Source organism: Taurulus bubalis, assembly GCF_910589615.1.
Source record: "Taurulus bubalis genome assembly, chromosome: 2".
In the NCBI taxonomy this organism is placed as follows: domain Eukaryota; kingdom Metazoa; phylum Chordata; class Actinopteri; order Perciformes; family Cottidae; genus Taurulus; species Taurulus bubalis.
The window spans coordinates 26,194,312-26,218,497 of NC_136590.1; the positions used below are offsets into that span (position 1 = coordinate 26,194,312).

The 24,186-nt window shown below is 42.1% G+C and overlaps 1 protein-coding gene across 1 annotated transcript in view; it reads right to left on the reverse strand.

Annotated features, from left to right (window-relative positions):
• Nucleotides 1–5,961: 5,961 nt before the first annotated feature.
• Nucleotides 5,962–24,186, reverse strand: part of wwc1 (WW and C2 domain containing 1) — a gene marked incomplete at its 5' end in the record, with an annotated part of 45,498 nt that continues 27,273 nt past the window's right edge. The window contains 16 exons of the mRNA XM_079238035.1: nt 5,962–6,112; nt 6,979–7,097; nt 7,162–7,458; nt 8,836–8,928; nt 9,087–9,257; nt 9,686–9,860; nt 11,170–11,219; nt 11,775–11,915; nt 12,776–12,968; nt 14,582–14,752; nt 15,203–15,320; nt 18,201–18,895; nt 20,853–20,942; nt 22,207–22,452; nt 22,716–22,786; nt 23,428–23,574. Coding sequence (XP_079094161.1) covers nt 6,046–6,112; nt 6,979–7,097; nt 7,162–7,458; nt 8,836–8,928; nt 9,087–9,257; nt 9,686–9,860; nt 11,170–11,219; nt 11,775–11,915; nt 12,776–12,968; nt 14,582–14,752; nt 15,203–15,320; nt 18,201–18,895; nt 20,853–20,942; nt 22,207–22,452; nt 22,716–22,786; nt 23,428–23,574 — 2,844 coding nt within the window. The 3' untranslated portion in view covers nt 5,962–6,045. The remainder of the gene's footprint in view (nt 6,113–6,978; nt 7,098–7,161; nt 7,459–8,835; nt 8,929–9,086; nt 9,258–9,685; nt 9,861–11,169; nt 11,220–11,774; nt 11,916–12,775; nt 12,969–14,581; nt 14,753–15,202; nt 15,321–18,200; nt 18,896–20,852; nt 20,943–22,206; nt 22,453–22,715; nt 22,787–23,427; nt 23,575–24,186) is intronic.

Genomic DNA, 24,186 nt, shown 5'->3' on the forward strand with positions numbered 1-24,186 from the left:
ACATTTAAAACATATTAAACCTGTAGCAATATTTTCCTAACTTTTTGGGGGCATGTGACACCTTACAAAAACAATCAGGACCCCTTAGATTGACCTTGTGACCCTTTGGAGAGGCCTGATCCTTACGTTGGGAACCATTGGATTAAACGTCTATATAAAGAAGTATAAGTTGGCTGATAATAAGTAGGATTTTGTAACTTGTAGTAGTTTACTTTTAATATAATCAAACAAGCAGTAATGTCTGTTTGAGAAACACAATACATGGAGATATTATTAGTGATAAAATGTTGTCTCTAGCCACTATATATTTTATTTTACTAAATAATCTAGTGGCTAGAGACAACATTTAATCTGTAATCACTAATAAGATCTCCATGAATTATGTTTCTCATTGTTTGATTAAAACAACACGTTGCATGTATGCCAACACTCAGTATTTACATCAAATGTTGGTACATTTTCAAACAGCCCTGGTTATCCAGGAGAAGAAAAAAAGTACATCCTCACTTCAAGGTCAAAAGGGACTTTGAGAGGCAGATAAATCAAACGAGAACAAAAAGACATTTCTGGATTCACGAAACATCAAAATAGAAGAGAAGAACTTTTTTTTAATTTGTTGTGAAACTACAAAACATATTGTTTGGTTGTTGTTTTTTGTGCTGGTGAAATATTTACAAATCTGGTCGACAGTACAGTGTCTGAGAATAAAATTCACAGCTTTTCGGGACTCTCGCGATACAAAGAAAAACAGGAAAAGCACACCCAAATCACAAAGTGCAATAAATACATGCTGCATGTTTCTCATAGCCGCCTCCATACACATTACCAGGTTCATGACCAGACGTAATACAAACAGATTAATTAGGGAAAAACAATAATCAAATGAGGGAAAAAGAAAAAAAATACACTTGAACTTAAAAAGAATTATATCACAATCTACATGATGAAAACATAATTATTTGTGACTAACAGCATTTGTTTTTCTCTGAATGATTGTGATTTTCTTGTCGCAAAAACCTACATTCCTTCATCCAGATGTTATGTATAAATTAGTTTATTTCTTCTTTTGATTTCGAGGTTACACAACATTCGGGTCAATCATAACAAAAGATCAATGGACTTCAAAAACAGACTGTTCCTACAGCGGGAGTCCTATTGGTTAAAACAACCCACTCTACAGTGGAGGAAAACAAAAAAAACGACAAACTGTTTACATTCGTAAAAATCAATGCAAACATTTCTCTACATTTCCAGCTTCTCTCGGATCACATATTGGTGGCCTTGTTTGAACATTTGAGACCAACAAAATAAAAATAGGTGATGTGTTGCTTCCAAAAGGCACACTCTCTCACACACACACACACAACTCTCTCACAGGCTTTCATTCGTCTCAGTGTTCCCGCTACAGTAAAAAAAAAAAAAACTCAGACCCGTCAGAGCTGCATTTACACACTTCGGGAAGGAAAACCAGATGTGACGTCGCTTCTGTCACGTGACCCTCGACCTCAGTCTGAACAGTCACATTGGAACTCGCACGTCTTTTCACGTTGGACTCGTTTGGTCGTGGCGATGGAGCTGAAAAATATACTCTGCATTAAATTTGTTTACATCAAGGGGTCCCAATAAGGGTCATTATTTACCCTTCAAGGATGCATAATTACCTACAAAGACTCTGACCTCAAACTCACCTAAATGTGTTTTTAAAGCAGATAAATAGACAAAACTCATTGATTAACTGAAACGATTAAAACCAGAAATGAGCCATAACTTCTAACTTTTAAAGAGTTCATGATAATCAGGTTTTGATGGAATTGTTGGAAACGTGTAAATTCAACTACACAGCATGTTTACTGCCGAGGTCAGAGCTAAAGGTGGCGTTAAATGACATTGATTGGCGTTTCTAATTATTTGTCCATTCCGGTTTGTGAACATGAAGATGTAAGAACCAGAACCACCAACTATGACCTTATTGCATAAAAAACAAAAAAGTAATCCTCCATGACAGCGTTTACAAAAAAAAGAGCATTAAAAGCATCTTAAAAGTAGACTTTATGGCAGTTGAACTGTATTGAATGGCATAAAGTTGTACAGTTCTACCTGATAAAGTGGACTTTTTCACGTTACGCTACTTTCCACTTGGACTGCGCCTCGCTTTTTGTGCTTTATTTTTACTCCACTATAATTATCTGTCATAACAGCAGCTTTAGGTTTCCCATACGGGCCATAAAGCACATGTAGTCTACACATGTGGGCACATGGATGAGTGGAGCTTGTACAGGTGAAGTTATCATTTAGGTCGCTAAGCCACAAGATGTGCGTGTGTGTGCCTCTACGTGAGGGTCGGGTGGTGAATCTTTGGTATTGATCTTGTGCACATTGTTTAGTTCAGACATGCGACTGCACAGATTGATGCGAGGGTCAAACGTTTGGTTCCAGCAGTGTGAACGTCCTCACAGCAGTCAGTAAAAAAAAAAAAAGAGAACCCCCCTCACCCCCCATTTATTGAGACGAAACAGCTGTAGTGCTGTTGGATTATTGACATATTTGTGCGATATTCATCATTCTCATAAACACTTGTGCAATATATTCCTACTTTGTGTTGCGACCGTCTGTTCTATTTTGTGTGGTTTTCAAACATTTACAGGATATACTTAATCAGAAAACAAGGCGGATTTAAAATGTGGGGAGTTTTTGGAGAATACTGAAGGATTGACTAAAATGAAAAACAGAAAGTAGAGACAGCTAAGAAGGAAAATGGGTCAAAATCATCTTCCTCTTTTGGTCGGTCACACACACACACACACACACACACACACACGAAAGTTTAAGGTCGAGTCTACACTGGATCTGATCTATAGTTCAAGAAACTTATGAGCGACTACAAACAGTGAAATAGAGAAACATCTGGAATGACATCAGCAGAGAGGTTGTTTTTTTGTCTTTGTCAGCTACATTCTTGTTGGGAATGGAAACATGATGATGTGAAGGGCTTGTGTCACATGAGGGAAACAGCGTCATCCAAAAGCACCCAACGTACCGAAACACACGATTAGCAAGGTGACCCAGCAAAAAGTGAAACGCTGATGATGACCTCAGCACATCTGCACGCCGTTTTTATTTTGTCTCATAAAGCAGCGTGGAGTCTATTTACCAGCATGCGTACCAACTGGAAAAGTCGTGGTGAGGGACTTTGAAGTCCATTTTATACATCACATTTATACGTCAGCAATGAGAGATTGTAGCGAGGACAAAAGGTTTTGGCACTTTTATACAAGTGATGATCCATGTTTTTGTTACTCGTCATGTCTTTTGTTCACATTCGGATTCACTTCTGATATGCTAATTATTTTGTTGATTTTTCTGGTTGTTTCTTCTTTCTTTTCGTTTTCTTAATGTCCGACTCTTACGGTGGTTTAGAGCCACAAAACTAGCTGGTTTTCAATCTGCGATGCTCAAGATGTTTAATTATTTAGTGTTTTAAATGTTCTTCCTCCTCCTTTTCTTCTACTTCAGTTAGTCATTTACTACATCTCCCAGAATGCCTTTTTAGCAACTTGTTGCAGTCCTTTTTTGTAGTTTAGTTTGTATCTTTTGTGTCAGTTAAATGAGTCTTTGGACTGTGGTCACTACACTTTCTGGAGAAGAAATAGGAGAAGAAACTGGTCATAAAAAATGAGGTAGTACATGTTTCCAGTTCTTGTTCTCTTGTTGCTGCAATGCATTCTGGTCTATTTCCTACTCCTGTGGTTGTTTAATTTGGCCTCTGTGTGTCTCCTCTGATGTGAAAGTCGGTTTAAAAGGGAAACTCAACATAAAAGTCCTCCTCCTGACACCCGAACGGTCATTATCAATATTAAAGGAGGATTAAAAAAAAAAAAGTTTTGCTTTAAAGCAGGTGAATTATTGAAAATAAAAGCACAAAAAAAGCACCAAGGACAACTTCTACAACAGCTCCTCAACATCCAGGTACAAACACAAAAAGTTGGTAAACGAGAGACGCACCGGAGTCTAGGGCTGCTGCTGATCTAGAAGTCTGGTTGCCTTGGAAACAAAGTAAGACGCCCAGACGTCTATGAACAACTATGAAAGATTTTTATGAAAACATGTCCTGAAAGGACCAACAAAATATATATTACTTATTTCCTTTTACATTGATTTTCCGAATGCAGTTATCCAGCGACCTTTCGTTTGCACCCGCAGGACACCAGCACTGTGTGGAACCTTTGAGGGCGATGGGTGATATATGTATTATAGATCAGACTCCTGACTGGTTTTGGTCAATGCACCAGCATAGTACACAGGCCTTAAACATTGATGCACAATTTAAGAAAATCTTTAAAAACGTTCCCTAGAGGCGTTCAAACAATCAAAAAACAAACATTGGTACTTTGATATAGGAAAATCCCTTGCAAACAAAACATTATTTCATCTCACATATTATATTAGGTGATTGGTTGCAGGGTTTAACTTGTAATTAATTGTGGCATGGGGTAAAAAAAACAATGAAGGATAAAAAATGTGGTAATTCATTAGTTTGGCCTCTTGGGGGCAGCACAACAACAGTAATTTTAACTCTTTGTTTATATAAAAACCATGGGTTAGTGCAGCTTTAAAGACCTGATCAAGCATTGGGTTTTGCTGGGGCACCGTGTTAATGTCACAGAGATGCAGAGCATCCAGATATGTATCCAAAACATCCAGTTCAGAGGACACAGAGGGAAGCAACGTTTTTAGTTCACAGTCATCAAAAATACATTTGATCTTCACTTCGTGTGTGTGTGTGTGTGTGTGTGTGTGTGTGTGTGTGTGTGTGTGTGTGTGTGTGTGTGTGTGTGTGTGTGTGTGTGTGTGTGTGTGTGTGTGTGTGTGTGTGTGTGTGTGTGTGTGTGTGTGTGTGTGTGTGTGTGTGTGTGTGTGTGTGTGTGTGTGTGTGTGTGTGTGTGTGTGTGTGTGTGTGTGTGTGTGTGTGTGTGTGTGTGTGTGTGTGTGTGTGTGTTTCAACAATCATTCCAGCACATTCGAGGCAAAGGTTTTTGGATTTCTTTCTTAAATTTTCCAAAAACCCACATTAAGTATCTTTTTCTCTATTTTTTTAACGTTTAAACCAAGTTACTTAAAGTGCAGACTATCCGATCATCTACCTGAGTGTTAGTGAGAGTTAGTACACTTTGCCGAGTGTGTGCGTGTAACTGGTGTGAGACAATCACGACTTATTCTTTTTACTTTTGACCTGTAGCGAGAAGAATCTCGCCTCTTGAATCATCCGATGCAGTTCATTCAAAAACGTTTGTAAATCAAAGGAACAGTCCAGTTTTCCTCTCTTGCTGTCGTATCGTTCAGCTAACGAGGCCGCAGCTCAAACAGAAGGCAAGCTGATGATGATGATGACGATGATGACGATGATGACGATGATGAACCATCAATATTGAACACGTCCAACAAGCTTCAGGTGTGCTTACGGTTGTCTGTGTATAAACTTTTTAAAAAACACACACACATTACTTGAAGGGCGATATTAAATGTCTCTTAACTTTAGATATGTATTTATGTTTTATCATTAGCTTAGGTTGCTTATTTTGCTTCAGTACCATTGTTTTGTGCTATATACATATATATTCATTTGTCCAAATGTGTCAGTTTAGTACAAAACTCTTTGTATGCACATGTGTGGCTGTGTGACTTTGTGCTGGAATGATTTTACACACCTAAGAGCCTATAAACAGTTAGTAACAGAAACACAATGCTATAGACAAAGTGGAGGAGAGAGTGAAATAATAATAATAATAATTAAAATAAAATAAAAGCTCTAGTGCTATCACTAATTTACAAACAAAGACTATCCACATTAGAAACGCCGAGCTCTTTAAAAAAGAAAAGAAAAAGGGTTTCTTTACGGTTCTGAGTGTTTTCTCTACGACACATCATATTGTTTTGTTTTTTATTCTTCATAATACCGCCAAACGTTTGCTTCATTTTGTATGGGAACAGCAGGTTAAGACTCAAAAGGAGGGAGAGGAGAGGGGGGGAATACTTTGAAATGCTTTTCTACACGTCGTCAGCCGGCAGGTCGGGGACGCTGGTCTTTGCTCGTGTGAAGAACGCCATCTTCTCTCTGAAATCATACATGAAACAGTTGAACACAGTGAGATGTGTGAACCCCAAAGAAAAAAACATGCAAATTTTAGTTTCAACGTGTTTCTGAAGTCCTGATGCCACGCCACAAGACTTTTTACGGTTAAAGTAGTTGGATGAGATGATAATCGGAATTTGTATATAAAGAGTTTTATATTTACTGTCTATTTAATTAGTCGTTTTGTTTTTTAAATAATTTGTCACATGTTTGAAAGAAATAAAATAAATTTGTTCTTTTTGCAAGAGGGACATTTTTGGCTTTTCAATTTTTCTATGAGTGTGACTGTGTTTATGCATATGCAAGACATTTTTGCAAGGATGCAGCTTTTTCTTTTTGGAAGGTTAATCTCAGCTTCTATAGTAAGTCAATAATCAACTGTGCAGCCTAAAAAAATAAAGACACTCAGACCTTCAAGGACAGAAAATGTCTCCATTGAAACACATTAAACACTTGCTGCTGTGTCATGGAGCACTGCAGTGTTTGATGCAATGCATAAAATGCCGTCGCTCATCATTTACATATCCCAGAATGGGAAACCGCCCCTCCTTGTATTTGACTATGTATCCGCATGTCGGCGCCAGATTACAGATAGATATGTCACATGAGGTGAATGATGTGGTTGTTATTTGTCTCATCCTACTGTACATTTCTGTGAGGAACATAGTCTCACAGTATTCAAAATACTTTCCTCTGCCTCTTCCTGTCTGAAATGCAACCTTTAAAAAAGTGCATTCTCATCCTGGGTATTCTGGTGGTGCTCTTATCTAGAAACATACAATCCGAGTCTCATATTTCACAACTCTGTCCAGGTCTGACTCGAAACTGGTCTGCCGTTTCCCCCCTACCTGAAGGTCTGGACCTCGGGGACCTCTTTACGGCTCTGGCCCCGGATCTTGTGGACTTCCTTGGCCGCTGCCCTCATCATCTTCTCCACCCGCTTCTCCTGCAGCTGCTCTTCACGAGTCTGAACCGGAAGAAGAGCATAGGGGGGGTTTTGGGGGTGTCAGAGATACTGAACTCTCCTTCACTTGCCCCTCTTCGGGGAACTGAAGCTCGTGACACACAAACACTTCATTCTCGAGGCGCTCATTCACCTGTTTCTCGGCCTGCTTAAGAAGGAGGCGGAAGCGTTCGTCTTCTTGGACCCAGGCCGGCAGCTCCCTCTGGCCCTGCTGCCTCGCCTTCTCCAGCTGCGCCTTCAGCTCCCGCAGCACCCGCAGCTCCTGCGCCAGCCGGGACTGCCGCGTCCGAGACACCTGGAGGTCCATCTCTAAGTCCATGGGCGTCCGCAGCAGACCGTCTAGACCTTTGACCTGCATAGGAAGCTGACGGGGGGAGGGCGGGGCAGAGAGGGGCACAGTTAAGGGGCCGCAAACTCAAACGGAACCCACAGATATTCAATATTTAATCTGCAGCGAACATCGAACTTGTCGTCACTAATAAAAGGCTTACATTTTGACAAATAACTTTGAAAATCCATGCTGACGCAGCCTGAGAGAACAGAAAACTTTCTTCTTTAATTTCATTACCTTCCGACTCACCGCTATTAACCAGCAGCGACAGAAGCCAAGTGTATAACAGACCGGTTATATTTCAAAACAGTTATGTAACAAATAGCTCTACATGTTACTCTAACAGATGAAGACAGCGACGTGTTTAATGTCTGCAAACGCTTGAACTATTTGCAAATACTGTCATCAACACGGGAGGCGCGTTTGTTGATTTTTGTCTGCTGTCGAGCCCCACGATGCCTCTAAATTAATAGAAGCCGGCAAATGTCAGAGCTGCATTAAACATTCAGAGGGTTATTAAATATTAAGAGTCATTTCACTGGGAGTCGTCTGGCGGCTTCGAGACACGGAAAAATGTAAATGGGCTCTCCGTCTCCCGCTATCCGGAAAGAGAAGACAGTCGACGTGGACGCCTGTAAAACCGGCAGGTTCGACTTCACTATTAAACCGTCAAGACCATCGAGAAGCACGGAGAAGACGGCAAACGCACTGCAGACGACAGAAGTCCGGTCCCGGAGACGCCCTCAATAAACAGCCACAGATTTGGTCATTTAGGCTCAAGTTCATGTTATTGATGACATTAAATAATGTGGATGAAATGTTAACGCTGTGTTTCTTTTTCTACATGTGCAGCTACGTTAAGAAAAGTACTACACAAGGGTGTTATTATGACGGAGGGAAGCTGAGGACTATTTTCTGTTGAAAGGACCTCCTCTCTGAGTACCTCTCCCAGCCAGTTAGTCCAGTGCATTTGACATGTTGCTGGTTGACATACATGTTGCTGCGTGATGGTTTTTCAGTGACGCACACACGTCATCAGAGAGCGAAGACGACCTGAAGTTCACAGTAACTAGCACCTAGCCCAAAATAAGCTGCGGAGGAACAATCTAAAATGAAAACATTGATAACACCTTTGAGGCTTATTTGAGTGAGAAACGGTCTGGTAACTTGCAGTGCAGTTTTGTGTAGTCGAAAAATCTATGTGTTATTGTGAACACACAATTGAATGTAAAGTTTCCACGAAAAGAAAGTAAAAAAGAAAAAAATAAGTTGTGTATGCTGCCATTTATAGTTCTGGCATCGCCAGGAGCGTCTCTAGTGTAATGCCGTCTGACACAGTGACCATCTCAAAACACACAAGTATTTTTTTATTTCCAGAGACAGGAATTCTTTTTGAAATGTTTTTTTTACCTTCTTCATGCGCATGCTGCGTCTCTCCGAAGCGTTTCGGACAAATGGAGACTTCTTGGAGAGGGTGGAGCTGTCGCTGTCACTGCGATTAACCTACAAAGACATCAATATTAGTTAAATAATCCAACTGTACATTTGTCAAATTAATAGGAGGACATAGAGAGTTAAAGGTCTTTTTTTCTCTGTCTGATGTGCTGATATTTTCTTCTTTTGTGGTATTTTCTTTAATTTATTTTAATTTTTTCAGTTACCCTGCAGATGTACTGGCTCTGAGGTCCGGGGGAGAAGGTCTTGGAGCGGATGATGGTGCTCCCCCTCATGAAGGGGTTCTGCTGGTGGACGTCTGGGCGGCGTTCCTTGGGTCGGACCACCGAGGAGTGGTGGGACGGCAACAAGTTGCTCATGCTCGTCTCCTTGTTCACCTGGACAGAGCACACGGCCATGAGAACGAGAAGTCGGAGACCGAATGAGAGAACGGCGTCGGAAGATGTTAAAGTAAGATGTAAGTAAAGTTTGGGAGCTTTTTTTAATGTCTGGCGGAATGGACAATAATAACTAAAAAAACTACTTTACTTTACTTAAAGTGAAACTTCTACAACCTATCAGAAGACAGAACAAAACGATTTTAAGATTTCCAAACATAAATTTAGATATAAAACGTTTACTTTAATTTAGTCAAAGACAATTGAATGTCTACATTTTAAAGACAAATAACCTTGTTTTGGTTGACTTTTTTGACAAAAAGACAAAAAAAGATCAAGAAGAAGACAACATGACGATGGAAGGCGCTACTCGTCCATTTTCTGCTCGAGTGGGTGTTTCCCTCTGTGCCTAAAATCACAAAAGTTACCCTTTCTGTGATGGCTGCTGCTGCTGTTGGAGGGTTGGTCACCTTTTCCTCTTCCTCTTCCTCTGCTCCCCATCGGCTGCTGTCAGGATAAAACCCGTCCTCTTCCTCCAGAGGTCCCACTCCCTCCACGCCATTTCCCTCCTTGTCATCGAACATGTCCAGAGGGTCGCCGGGCCTGATGATCAACAACAGAGATGTCGTTAGAAAATGGAGGTGTATCTGATCTAAATTATAATTATGCCAACGTTAGCGTGTATTATGGAAGCGAAGGTCTTGTGCAGAAGCGTTTATTATTTAAGAACTACTTTTGTTGAATAAAAAAGGGTTTTATTTATTTACTAAACATAGTCTGAGGGTGTAAAATGCATGATTGCAGTAATTCTTTTTTATTTCCTACTACTCCCTCTTAGGGTTTGTAGAAATATATAGTTTATATTTCTCAGAGTAAAAGAAAGATCGTTTGGTATCGGCTTCAAAGGTCACGGTACTTAATCTTGCTATAGTAGTAGGGCTGAGTGTGTGTGTCTGTGTGTGTGTGTGTGTGTGTGTGTGTGTGTGTGTGTGTGTGTGTGTGTGTGTGTGTGTGTGTGTGTGTGTGTGTGTGTGTGTGAGTGTCTAAAGCGAGTTTTACAGGTTTTTTCTTCTGCCAGGCTACTTTTTTATGTTTATCTTTTTGGATATTTTCTTTTTTGTTAAGTCTTTGTACCCTCGACCTCTTAACTACCAGCATTTATAGCGATTAGCTGGAGCTGAGGCTAACGGAGGCTTGTTGCAGACTGAGACACTAAAGTTGACTAAAAGCATGCTGAGCATGCAAAGTATAATAGGTTGTAAAGAATAACATAAAATAAGATGAAAGTTAAAAGTCTGTCTGTTTTGCTCCCATAAAAGTCAACTAACCATAAGTATGTAGTATGTATATACACTATCGTAAACAGCAAGTGAAAAGATTGAAACTGAATAATAGGTGGTATATTTCCTTCCTTCCTGTGGAAGAAGACAGAGGGAGAAGAGGGAGGGGCAAGAAAAGGTAGAAGTGTCATTCAAGCAGCTTTATTTATAGTCTGAACCTGCCGGGTTACATTCTGTCTGTGCGTTTCGTCACTCCACCAACACACACGTGGTAACTGACTGCTCAGTGAGGCGGCACTGATCGTCTTTCACTAGAAAAATATGAGGTTAACAAACACGTTATATTACATTCTCTGTAATAATGAAAATAATAATTGGGATATTGATTACTTTTTGGGGGATTAGCCTATTGTAGGTGGCTTAATGAAGTTATGTTGCAGTTTGATGATGCCCTCACATGAACATCTAGAGGTTGACGGGTAAATAAATGGAGAAATGTTGTTTAAAAAGTGGGATGGAATAAAAAGGTAAAAGAAAAGTATGGACAGAGGACAACGGATTGGTCACAAACAGGAGCGAAGGAGGGAATGAATTAAAAAATAAAGCAGATGTCGGAAAGGGCCCACACTCACCACTCATTGCCCTCTGGAGCTCCGACTCGGTCACCGCTGGAAAGGCGAGTCTGAAACACAGAACAGACGCACATCAGGACCAAACCTCCGCAGGTTTACCACGTAATGTAAAAGCCTTGTTATCCGACTGCATTATGAGCCGTCAACGTGTTTCACTCACAGTAAAACAAGTAATCGTTTGTGGTTATTGTCACTAATTTTCTTTTGTCCGACGATTTCTCAATCACTAATGTTTTTCTTTTTTTCCCCTCACTCATCCCTTCCTTCACCCCAGAAATATGTTCATACTGATCATTCCAGTGCAGCAGTAATCTATGGGGGGGCGGCAACCTTTTGACACATTTCCTGTTCAACACGAATTACCGGACTAAAACCATTTACACAGAGAGAAAAGCTTTCATTCAATTAGCTTTTCACAACACCGGCTGGTGTCAACTCTCATTTGGAAATGTCACCCTAGTTTAATAAATGGGGGAATTGGCCTCACTAATGATAAGCAGCTAAAAGCTTACTGTTACATTTTTCAAAACCATTTTCTAATCGTTTCTGAGCCGTGTTGAATGCTGGCTGGATGTCACTCTGAAAGTCAAAGTCAGTATCTGTACCGTGTCAGAGCCGCCGACTGCTGCTGTGCTCACTTTGTCCTTGTTGATCTCGCGCAGGTAGGCGCGACTCAGCAGATTGTACCACTTTGTGCATCTCTCCTCCGAACAGCTGATGTCGGCCAGGCTGATTTGGGCCCCCGCCTGGAGGGGAGGAGAAAGGTAGGTTGTGTTACAGTTAAGAGGACAGGAAACATCGCAGCTCGTCGTGTCATTTTAGAAAGTTCTGCCCTTTTTGGGTTTCCTTTGAGTAAAACACTCAATGAAACGATCCGATTAGTCAGCACAGACACGATGGTGTGTTATTCACATGCAAGTTTGGTCATTGCTGCGTTATCACACGGAGCAGCACACACACATGGTTCAGACTTAATACAGACGCGTTAGCTTTGGTCAAAACTAAAAGCACAAAATCTTTTTTCACCACTGTCCCAAAATACACAATTTAAACTGTACCGACGTAAACGCTGTCCAACCCAATTATAAAATGAAAATTATTAAATCATAATTAGAAGAGATGCGTGGAATACATCAAATCCAATGGGACACGACTGTCCAAAAATGTATTATTTATGCTCCCTGACACCCTTAACTTGGAGTTTTTTGTGAGGCACTTTCCTTTGTTCCTATGAAAAATAACTTATTTTTAAAGTTTAATTTAATCTAAAGCACTTTGACAACTGCCTCAGTGTTTGAAATGCTACTTTCCTTGTCTTTTGTTTCTGTCTTTTAAATCATTATCACATAAAATTTTTAATAAGGTATTAGGAAAAAATACATATTAAACAATCGTATCTGGATTGCTTATATTTAGTTTCTGGCTGGAAATACAAGATACAAAGACAGAAAGTAACAAGCAGCTAAAACTGATATGAAACATATATTTAAAAAAAGTGTGTTATATGTGTTTTTGTGTTATTTATAACACAATTAAATCTTCGCTTGAGCAGGATGATAACAGGAAGCAAAAAACAAATCAAACGACAACTACAAGTTCTACTAACCAGACACTCTTCGTGGCCCGACTTGCTGGTGTTGCAGACGTCGACCCTCAGCGTCTTCTGCCGCAGTGCACTGTGGGAGATCTGCATGCTGAACACCTCGTTGACCTCCACGACATCCTGAGGCAGAGTGCCGCGTGTTCGGAAGAGGCAGCGGGTGGTTTCCACGCAGGGCAGCACCGCAGAACGCACATACCTGCAGGACAAAGAGTGCATCACCGGCATAAAGATGGATATTAATAAGTATGGATGGGTATCGTTTGGGTTTTTTCCGATACCGGTGCTAAACCGATACCTGCCAAGGAAATTCCTTTTCTTAAAATTGAACAATATATTAACTGTTTAAAGTATACTTTACATACAAATAAATAAATACACGCAACACACTTGTCTTCAAACTACAGCTTCAAACCTTTTAACTTCAAACTATAAACAATATATATTTAAAAAAAGAACAGACACAAGCATCAGGTGGCCTGATGGGACCGTGTGCAACAGAACTCAGACACTGTTGGATTCTACAAACTGCTGCTTTACTGGACTGCACGTCATCATTAATATCAACTTGAGAGATTTGAGGGTGGACGTTCAAAAGCTCGTGCTCGTGTCTGCAGCGATCTCTGTGTGCGCGCGTTGTGAGTGTTGTGTGAGCGCTGGAAGCCCCGCCCCCTCGAGCCCCGCTCTGCATGCAGGCGGACAACAGTGTTGAGGAGTGAGCTCTGATCCGCGCTATTTTAATATTATCGATACATCAAAATCCTATCGTTTTTAACATACGGGTACCGCGCTACCTTTTTAGTATCTATATACCGAGCAACATTACAGAGTAGTGTAAAAAAAAAAAGTATTTAAATCGGCTCAGGCACCGGAAGAAAGCACCGAAATCTGCGTTGCTTTTCGGTCCGGTAGGTACGTGTTGGTGTCACCAACACGTGGTACCGGACGTGTTCCAACACGTCCGGTACCACGTGTTGGTGACACCAACACGTACCGGACGTGTTGGTGTCTCGGTACCCAACCCTATTAATAAGTCTGTTGGAGTAAAAACTTGCACTAGTCTTCGCTTATATTACCAAAGCTCTTTGCACGACTACTGAAAATAAATATTCCAAGAATATTCCCAATATAATGCAGCCGTGCATATTCTGATTAACATTAAAAGACCCCATGACGTCCGACATGTTAGTTAACTTAGATTTCCCTCCTTTTCCGACGACAGAAATGTTGCTCCTGCGGTGTTATATCTCTTTTTGCGTGAATCAATTTGTCAAACTGAAGGCGAATGAAACACGCATAACAAACTTTGTCAGAACTGTTCACACACACACACACGCACACACACACACACGCCGCACACACACACACACACACACACACACACACACACACACACACACACACACACACACACAGTAGCATGGGAGGAGCAATTTCTCAATTTCAAGGTTGATAAATCAAATGAGACATTGACGAGTAAGTAGTGCTGGTTACGATGACTTTTGGATCATTTGGATCAGTTTCCTGTTATTAGTTTGCATAAGCACGGCTTCTTCCAGTGCAAACTTACAGAGAACCCTCTCAGACACACATCTGCATGAGCAAACATGCATTACACATGCAAGGCTGCACGCAACAAATAGGACACGCCTGAGGGAAAAGTAAACGCTCTTTACTCTACCTGTCTCTTCTCCACACATGATATATATTAAGTGATATCTCCCTCCAGCAGTCTGTTTTCTTTTACTATTTTTTTGTACATCTAAACCTAGATTACTCACTAAGTGAGCAAAAAAAAAAAAAAGGACGTACATTTTCTGGTCAGCCGGCAGACAGAGGGCGCTGCAGTTGGATAGCTGCATGACGTAGATGGTGAAGCGTTGGTCTCTGGACTCGTAGCGGAAACCGAGCTGCACTTGAGAGCAGCAGAGCGCCAACCTCTCCTCATAGGAGCTCAGGGGGAGTTCTGCAGGGAGGCCCAGCCTGCAGGAAACACAACCACCAAGAGATGTGTACTTCTGCGTTAAATATCATGGAAGCCGAGACTGACAAATGTGAATTTTTCAATGCTGTGTAAAAGCAATGTAATGACACCATAAAAGGTATTTCTATTGGGAAACACCCTTCAACAAACAACAGAAAACAAACTTGTCACAAAAAAGAAGGGAAATGTCAGGTGCAATGATCAAATTTTTTTAATCATGTAAATCATTGTGTATATAAGTCTTTAAGTCTACACAAGTGAAATGCGGAGTGGTACACTTCTAGTATTGTGCTTAAGGCTTGTGTGAAAAATAAGGATTAGAAATATTTCTTTAAATATATATAAAAAGGAAAATAAATGTCTCTAGTTCAAATATCAATGTCCAGGGCTGGTCAAAGGTCACCATGTTCCCCTTACAAAATGTATTTTAGATAAAAGGGTCTCCGCACCTGCGCTCCGAAGGCTCGTACACACCACTATCACCGGCCACCGACTCGTCAGACACCGCTGAGGTTACGCCCATCTTCTTTGGCCCCGCCCCTGTCCCTCGCAGCTGGGGAGCCGAGTCTAAAGACAACAGGAGAAGGAAAACACGGTGAGGATATCGCAGACATCACAAAAAGATTTTTTTCTTTCTTGGAATTCTGTTTAACAGCTTTAATAAGTCTGGTGACGTTCAATATTATATTCATAGACGTATTGTCAAGAAATGAAAAAGAAAACGATGGATTGATCCTCTAACATGTATTCTGTGTATCCAGACCACGCTGATTCCTATTCCTCTGAGCTTCCACAGAGCTCCATTATTGTCAGAATAAATTCATATAGTTTAGTTTCTTTTATTTTGCGCGCGCGCGCACGCGCACACACACACACACACACACACACACACACACACACACACACACACACACACACATACACACACACAAACAGAGCGAAAGGAGAAAAGTGAAATGTTCATGTCGTATTCATCATTGTATTCATCAGGGCGGAAAATAATTAATTACTACACTATAATGAGCTATTTCTGCCTATATGGACCCTGAACATTGGTTTATTTTAGTTAGTTTGTCAATACTGTACAGGCTAACCGACCACAAGCTCAGGGCCCAAAAGGTCAGGGCCCCCCTGGCCTTCACCTAAGAAATGTAACTACAAAGAGACACAAAAAATAAGAAAACAACTACAGAGCGAAACCAAACCATGAGTTAAACAACTCGTGTGTGTCTTGCTCCTGTGTAGGAGAGGCGGCAGAGTCTTTTGCGCGTCTGTGCCCAAGGGCCCATCGCCTCATAATCCGCCCCGAGCTTTGAGCCAGTTAGTAACACAAACAGCATGTTAACTTGGCCTGAAATGGTAATTGTACTTCCTTGGGGTGACTTTTTTTAAACAGATTTTGAAAATTTCCCATTGCAGCGGTGAGAAGCATCTCTATATTTCATCAGAAATGTAAACTCCTCTCATATTATATTAATCTGCTCAAAATACATGCTAGTGAGTCTGTGGACTGGATAAAACTCCCACAAATTAATATCCAAGGAGCACATAATAGTATAACGACAGAGGAAGGTCGACGGAGGTCGATCCAAGAGTAGAACGCCTCAGCACTTCAGCAGAGTACCTGTTGAATCAGTGATACTATTAAAACCCTCTGTCAACAATTCAGTAATGTTTACTTTGTTTGTGTATCATGTTTTTTTAATGTTTTAGTCTCACTGAGGCAGTGCTGCTGTTGACCCGATCCAAGTCTGATGAATAAAGCCCGGCACCATGTTTAGCTCCAGCAGCAGAGATGGAGAGTGAAAAGGGAACCGGACACCACGTCCACCTTTCACCTGCGGCTGCAGCAGCAAGTAGTCACGTTGAGCTGCTGCACCGGGGCTCAAAGCCCGGATCAAACTTCAATTGAGCCTTACGATCATTCAGCTTTCATTCAGTCTAGTTGCTGTGGCACACGGCCCATGGAGGAAATTCCTAATAATAAAAATAATAATAATAATAATAATAACTTAGCATAGCACCTTTAAAAACAAAGTTTATAAAGTGCTCTGCAGAGAAACAAAGCATAGACATAACTTAAATACCGGTAAACAAAAAGGACCATACAATAAAAGCAATGAATACAAAACCAAACAAATACCCAAAAAGAGCAAATGGAGTAGAAAACAAAACAACAAATAAAATATACAAACAAAAACAGGGGAAATTAAGGTCCTTAAACTACCGTCACTTCTTCTCTTCACACATCTTCGAGACAATAGCTGCAGGGATGACTTGTTTTTGTCGGCCAAGTTAGCATCAACAAAAATGTTATTATTATTACATTTATTTTGGATTATTGCAAAAAAAAAAATCTGGGGCAAACACAAGTTATATCTATCTATCCATCCATCCATCCATCCATCCATCCATATATATATATATATATATATATATATATATATATATATATATATATATATATATATATATATATATATATATATATATATATATATATATACACACATATATATATATATATATATATATATACACATACATATAATAAAAAAATATATAAAAAAGAAACACAACTGCACAGAATAATAAATGTAGCACACGAATACACAGGTGACCCAGTGGCTGTAATCCAACACCCCCCCTCAGTTCTCCTCTCTTCATTGCTCCCACCAGCAATCAGGTTTCACACATAGTATAACATTTCTCAACACACACACACACACACACACACACACACACACACACACACACACACACACACACACACACACACACACACACAGTGAGGAGGAGAAGGATGATTCCTAGTATCCCGTTTTCCAATAAAGTTGGAGTGTTTTCTACGACACTCTTGTGTTGCAGAGATAAAGCTGTTACATCACCAGCATATCTGCCGCAGTCAGTCAGTCTCGCTCCCTCTCCCTCCCTCTCTCTCTCATTGGCGCTCCTCTAATTGCTGACAATTCATCACGATTATCATCCTCATGCTATTAACTGCGATCATCATTTGAGTTGTTATCCTGCTGCCCTGCTAGTTATTATGCAAAGTTATTATTCAAACATATTTTTTATTGCTGTGGAGACGTCGTGACATGATTGCTTCGAGGATAAGAGCCTCAGAGTCCCTCACAGGTTTTATGACCCTTCACATTGTATTTATTAATTATGCTGTAGTTCTTTGGAAGACTTTCCAACTTGAAAAAAAACACTTCAGCCTATCAACAAACTTTTGTGTACTTGTGGACTTTTTCATGGTCCTTTGTTCCAATAACGGTAACTCCTAATGCTGCAGCATAAAAACGGTATGTCATAGAATAGTATGCTTCCCACTTGGTGTCCACAGTTTGTGTTTTCTTTCTGTTATTCTACTCAATGAGCTGGCATTTCGGCAGCACACATTTTGAATGAAGAAGAACCAAAGAACAAAAGCTTCCCGTTTACCTTTGACCTCATCGCCAAGCGCGCCGTCGTCGTGGTTCCGCTTCCCCTCGAGCGTACTGGGACCCTCGTGCTCCTCCTGCCGCTGCTGCTCCTGAGAGTCCAGGCTGAGCTCCAGCTCTGCTAGCCGGCTGTGGAGCTCCAGGTCCAGGCTTAGCCCGCCGGACCCCGTCTGGCCCGTGAACGCCGTCTCTCCGGGCAGGAAACTAGTGTCTGTGACGAGCGGCGAGCACGGCGGAGACAGCGAGGAGAGAGACGACCGAGGAGAGAGGGAGCTCATGGAGCGAGGGGTTTCTGACAGTTTGAGCGCCTGGATCCTGGAGGACCCCGACTCCACTCCGACACCTCCGCCTCCTCCTCCTCCTGCTCCTGCTCCATCTCCAGCGGGACACAACATGTCTCTTCCCGCCCCGCCTGCTGGTCCCTCAAGCTCCCCGGAGCCCGTCACCACTTCGTGTTCGTGTATGGTGGTGATGGAGCTGGAGGGGCGGTAGCCTCCCTGGCCGCCCTCCTGCAGGAGGCTGTCTAGCTTGTTCTGGAAGTCCGGGTCGGCCAGCTCCGGCTGCTCCAGGTAGATGTCGGTGAAGCTGAGGGAGGAGGTGGAACCCAGGCTGGAGGTGGTGGCCAGCGAGCCGCGACTGGACGTGAGAGAGCCTCGACTGCTGCCGGACGAACAGGACAGAGTGCTGGCTGACAGGCTGGAGGAGAGAGGACGAGTTACGGTCGCAGACGTCTAGTCATGTATCAAGTCATGTTACAAGGTGTTATTCGAGTCAGTTGGTCAGAAGGTGGCAGAAAGAAAAAAAACTGTGACTTCAAGTGCAGAATTGTGTTTCTGGGAAGCAGATGGATTCATACATTTGGCTGAGGATGCGCGTTGACTTCTGTTTTTCAAAAATCCAACATGTTTAGAATGGAAACGCTTTTCAAAAATAATCCCAAAATTGGAAACTTCACAGTTGTCAAATGATAATAATAACTTGCCCTACACTGAAAAGGCCGAGGTTTCTGCAGGGTTCACCGAGTTATATTCAACATTTGTAAACATCTTCCACGTACACTACTGGCCAAAGTATGAACTTGTGATTGAAAACCAGCCTCTTAGATATTGGAGCTAGCAGACATGCAGATCCCCTGTCATAGCCAAAAATCTGTTTTAGCTTGTTTAAGTGTAAGGTAATGAACTTACTAGTTTACTTTACTATTCTGGAGAATCTGTGATGACTCAACTTAAAATGTAATTTGTAACCACTTTGTTTCTGCTGCTGTCCTTGCAAGTTGCTTTGGAAGATTAACGTGAAATAATAAAACTAACTTACTATTATGGCTGTAATTAATGGCGTATTGGATTATTTCACAGGGAGTTAACTGAACAGAGGAGGTTCATGAGGAGACAGCTGATGTAGAGAAGAGAAAGTGACTGAGTTTTCAGCAAGAAGAGGGAAGACAAATTAATATTAAAAAATAAAAAAGCCACACGCAACACTGCAGGCACACGTCAGTCTTTCACACTCTCCATTTCTTACTTTCCTTTTCTACCCCTCTGTACGTCTCCTCGATCCTTCCCTGTCTGTTCACTCTCCTCTTTTCTCTTTTCCTTTTCATTGTTTGAGAAACATAATTTCTCCTGAAAAAAGTCCTGCAACGTGTCACGAGCGCAGCTGAAAAGCTCCTCAGGAGAAACAAATCACAACAATTTCAAAACAGTATTTCTGTCATTCATTGAGTATTTTTTATGTATTCTGCAAAGCACATTCAATAACATTCCCGTATGAATTGTGTGATATAAACGCAGTCATTTTTGGGTCATCTTTTTCCCCACATCTCCCGGCCCAGCAGGCGAGATGTTCATTGCCAATTTGAAAGCGTCAAACCAAATCTAAGACCCAAAATATACCTAAAATATTGGACTTGAGGGACTCATTTCAAGAGGAAAGTGTTTTCTTGCTCCGCTCTCTCTGTCCTCCACACTCCTCTCATTCCCTTTTCCTCCCATCTCTGCCTTAGCGGCTCTCTAATTAAAGCAGGGAGGCTCATTAGCGCAGACAGAAGAAGTCCTGTCCACCGGGGGACACTTTTGATGTCCATCAGACAAGGAGGATGGAGAGGATGAAGGAGCCGTGAGACGAGAACAGAAACCAGAGGAGGAGACCAACTGTCAAGCTCTCAGATTTAGCTCAAGCTAAAAAATCCAGTGCTGCTGAATATTGAACGTGAATATTACACATATTGTACAGCTCTTACAACAGTCTTGTGTCATGTCGTAAGAATGGAATGCGTATCTGGGTATAATGTATCTGGGCTGGAGAATTAGATTTGTTGCGCGATCATGACCGAAATCGGAGAAGACGAACAAAACGCCTTCCATCTTCAGCAAATGTTTGGTAATTAAAAGGTTAAATACTTCAATCGCAGCTTATCTCTCTTCCTCCCCTTCACTTCAAAGCTCCGCTCTCTTTGACTGCCTGCTTTGAACCTAAAAAACATGATGATTGGGTTTTTTTCAGTGAGTCATCTGATGGTCAACGACCTTGGGAGAAATATGTCGGACTAAAGAAAAGATCGATGAAATAAATGACTGTGCAAATGCAACTTAAGCCAAATGAAATATTAAGAATTATCTTTTGAGCTATTAACAGCAGAAATGAGACAAACCTTTTGAGTTGGGTGTGTAGTGATGAGGCCAGTCGAACCATCTCCTCCAGCTCTCTGACCAGCTTGTTCCTTTTGCAGTGAAGTCGCAGTCTGAAATTACCAAGAAAATATATTTGTAAACAAATTGTGTTAAACCCGTCCATTAACGACCGTTACTATGATCCATGTTTTGAGTGTGTGTGTGTGTGTGTGTGTGTGTGTGTGTGTAGGGGGGGCGTCTGCTCCTCGGGGGCAGACTACAAGAGGTACTTTTTGTGACCGGGCTCTGCAGCCTCTCATGTTACAGAAACAGGAGACGGGCGACAAAGAGAGACTGAGCTCAGGTAGAGTCCGACCTGAACGCTGAATAACAAGCGTCCTGTTAGAGGGGAGGCGGGAGAGAGAGTGGACTGAGAGTGGGGTGAGAGCGGATGAAGAGACATGCAGGATTTTGACGAGTCTGGTTTGCTGCCTACTGCTATTTCAGAAAAGAGAAAGTGTGGAAGAAAAGATTTAGGAGGGCCGGAATAGAGAGAAGATGGAGGTGTAAAAGTATGTACAGAGAAGAGAGGAGACAAGGATAGGAAACAAAGAGAGATGGCAGTAGGAAAGAGAATAGTAAACAAGGAGAGGAGAGGACAAGAGTGGAGACAAGGAAAAGAGAGAGGTGAGGAGACCAGCAGGAGAAAAGAGGAGATGCGGGTAGAGGAGAGTTGAAAAGACAAGGAGAAGAAAGGAGATGAGAGGAAGTAAGGAGAGGATACAAGGAGAAGAGAGGAGAAAAGGTGAGGAGATGGGAGAAGAGGACAGGAGAAAATAAAAGAAGAGGAGAGGAAACGAGGAGATGAGAGAAGAGAATGGAAGGGAGGAGAAGGTGAGAAGAAACAAGGAATGAAGAGGACAGGATGGGATAGGAAACAAGGAAAAGAAAGGAGAGGAGACAAGCAGAGGGGAGGAGATGAGAGGAGAGAAGGGAATGGAGACGAGGAGAGGAAACAAGGAATGAAGAGGATAGGATGGGAGAGGAGAGGAAACAAGGAGAGTAGAAGGAGGAAGAGAGGCTGCGCATTGTGCTCGCTGTCATGCTCATCTCATACTCTTAATAATCATCAAACAGATGTAGAAGGTCAGCCGTTTCATCAGAAGATGAGACAATAATGAACCCAGTTACACAGACGTCACACCGCTGTCATCACCTGCTCTGACCTTCTCCATCTTGTGAGAGTATATAAACAGAGGAACTGGTCCAGCTGTTCGTGGTTCTTTTTTATTAGTTAGTTAGTGTCTATGTTTTCATGTATGTATTTTCTGCTTAATTAACCACTTTAGTATGCTGGCCCCCCAGAGAACCCCCCTCTCCTCCTGTCCCCCCCACCTCTCAGTCAGAGCCTTGCTCTGGTTGTCCCTGGCGGCCTGCAGGTCTCTCTCTAGACGTTTCTTCTCGGACTCCAGCTTCTGGGCGTCGTTGGGCTGCAGCCGCTGGCGGGGGCTGACGTACTGCAGCTCCTTCAGCAGCTCCTCCTTCTCGTTAATGAGGATCAGCCGGTCTCGCTCCGGGTCCAGCAGCCCCGGCCACGCCTCGCTGTCCAGTTTGGCGATCTGCACCTCGATGGTGGCGATCCTGGGAGCGCGAGGGGAAAAGGAAGGGGGGAAGAAGGGAGAGGAGCAAACAAAGAGAGAAGGAGATTCAGACTGCTGTCAGTTTGATCAACAACTGACTGTAACTTGCAGAGGTGGAAGAAGTACTCAGAAATTTTGCTGAAGTAAATTACTAATAAATCATAACATTTCCATTACAAAAGGCACTTAAACAGTACAGTACAGTAAACAGGTCAAACACACGACTCCACACACACGTCTCTCCATCCAAACTCAGTCATGTACCTCCTCTTGGTCTCCTCGTACTTCAGACTCAGGCGAACCTTCTCTGCCAGCTTGTTGGTGCTCGTCATGAACTGAACAGAAACAGAACATCAACACGTCAATTCACGAACCAGTGCTCAGATCCTTTAGTTAAGAAGCAAAACAACATAGTAAAACCATCACAAGTCATCCTGCATATAAAATTATACATTAATAACGGAGGAATAACGCAAAGGTCGACCATTAGGGGGCTTGGGATCGTGCAGTTGGTCAGCGCTTTTCTCCACTGTAGCGACGACATGACCAAATGTCACGTAGAATGATGATCGCAGGTGCACCCGGGTGGGAGGGGTAATCAAGCATGCTACGAATTAATCATTTCTACGTCCTAAACAATAAAACTTCACGACTGGAGATTGTTCAGTTTTAAAATCCTCTTGCATTGCACTAAGAAAGACATTTTTTAGGTTCGATATCCAGCCTGTCTTTTCAAAGGTCGACAGAGTGTTGATCTGTCAGCTCAGGAAAAGGTGCCTGAAGATTACAGCTAACAGCTGGGAGACTTTTTGATGTTATTGCTGTTTTGTTTTTTAAACTTGTCTGACTATGTTGAATGATGTGCCGACTGCTGCAGTCCAGACCAAAGCCCAGACTTGCGGCTCCTCTGTGGCTCTTTCCTATCCTTCTCTCCGTGGTGATGAAGAGCGAAACAGTTTTTCCGCCCAGGACTCACCTCAGCGGGGATGTCGGTCTGCGAGCCGGCGTCGGAGTAAAGCCGGGGGATGCACAGCTCGGAGTTGGCGAGCGAGGGACTGCTGCCCCACAGCTCCTGCTGGGAGCCCGAGTCCAGACGGAAACTATCCTTCAACACCGCCAGTTTCTGAAGCAAACAGGGGACAGAAACAGGAGAGTGCACGAGCCACAACATGAATGTGTTAATTCATTGAATCCAGTGACGAAGGTTCATGTTTAAAGCTTTACTTCTGTCCAACAACAACAACAACGGGTTACATTACATCAGTTCCTCTAGAACAAAACTGAACTTGCGCATGCACACTAAACTGAATACTCAACAAACTCCCCCTTCCTCTTTAAAGAAAAACATAGTGATAAAAAAACATTTGTTTTTCTAAAACGTTAAAAAGATAAACATAGGTTTCAACTATCAACTTTAATGAATAGAGTTTGAGGGTAGGCTTTTTGTGATTAGGTCGTTTAGCCTTTAAGTTGCCAGACACCTTCGCTGAGAGCCCTCAGCAGAACGAGTGCAGATGTCCCCTTCTTAGTCAAGCAGTCAGCGAGCTGTTCCTTGGACGCTCACCACATAATCTGCTGGATGGTCCCAGAGTGGACGAGCTCCTTGATGCTGCTGATTTCGAGGCGGAGTCTCTTTTCAGTCACGCTTTTGGTGGACTTGACCGCATCAAGAAGAGAGTAATTGTCCGTTGCACAGACAATGGGCAAATTGTTCCGTGTGCAATTACCTGTGGTC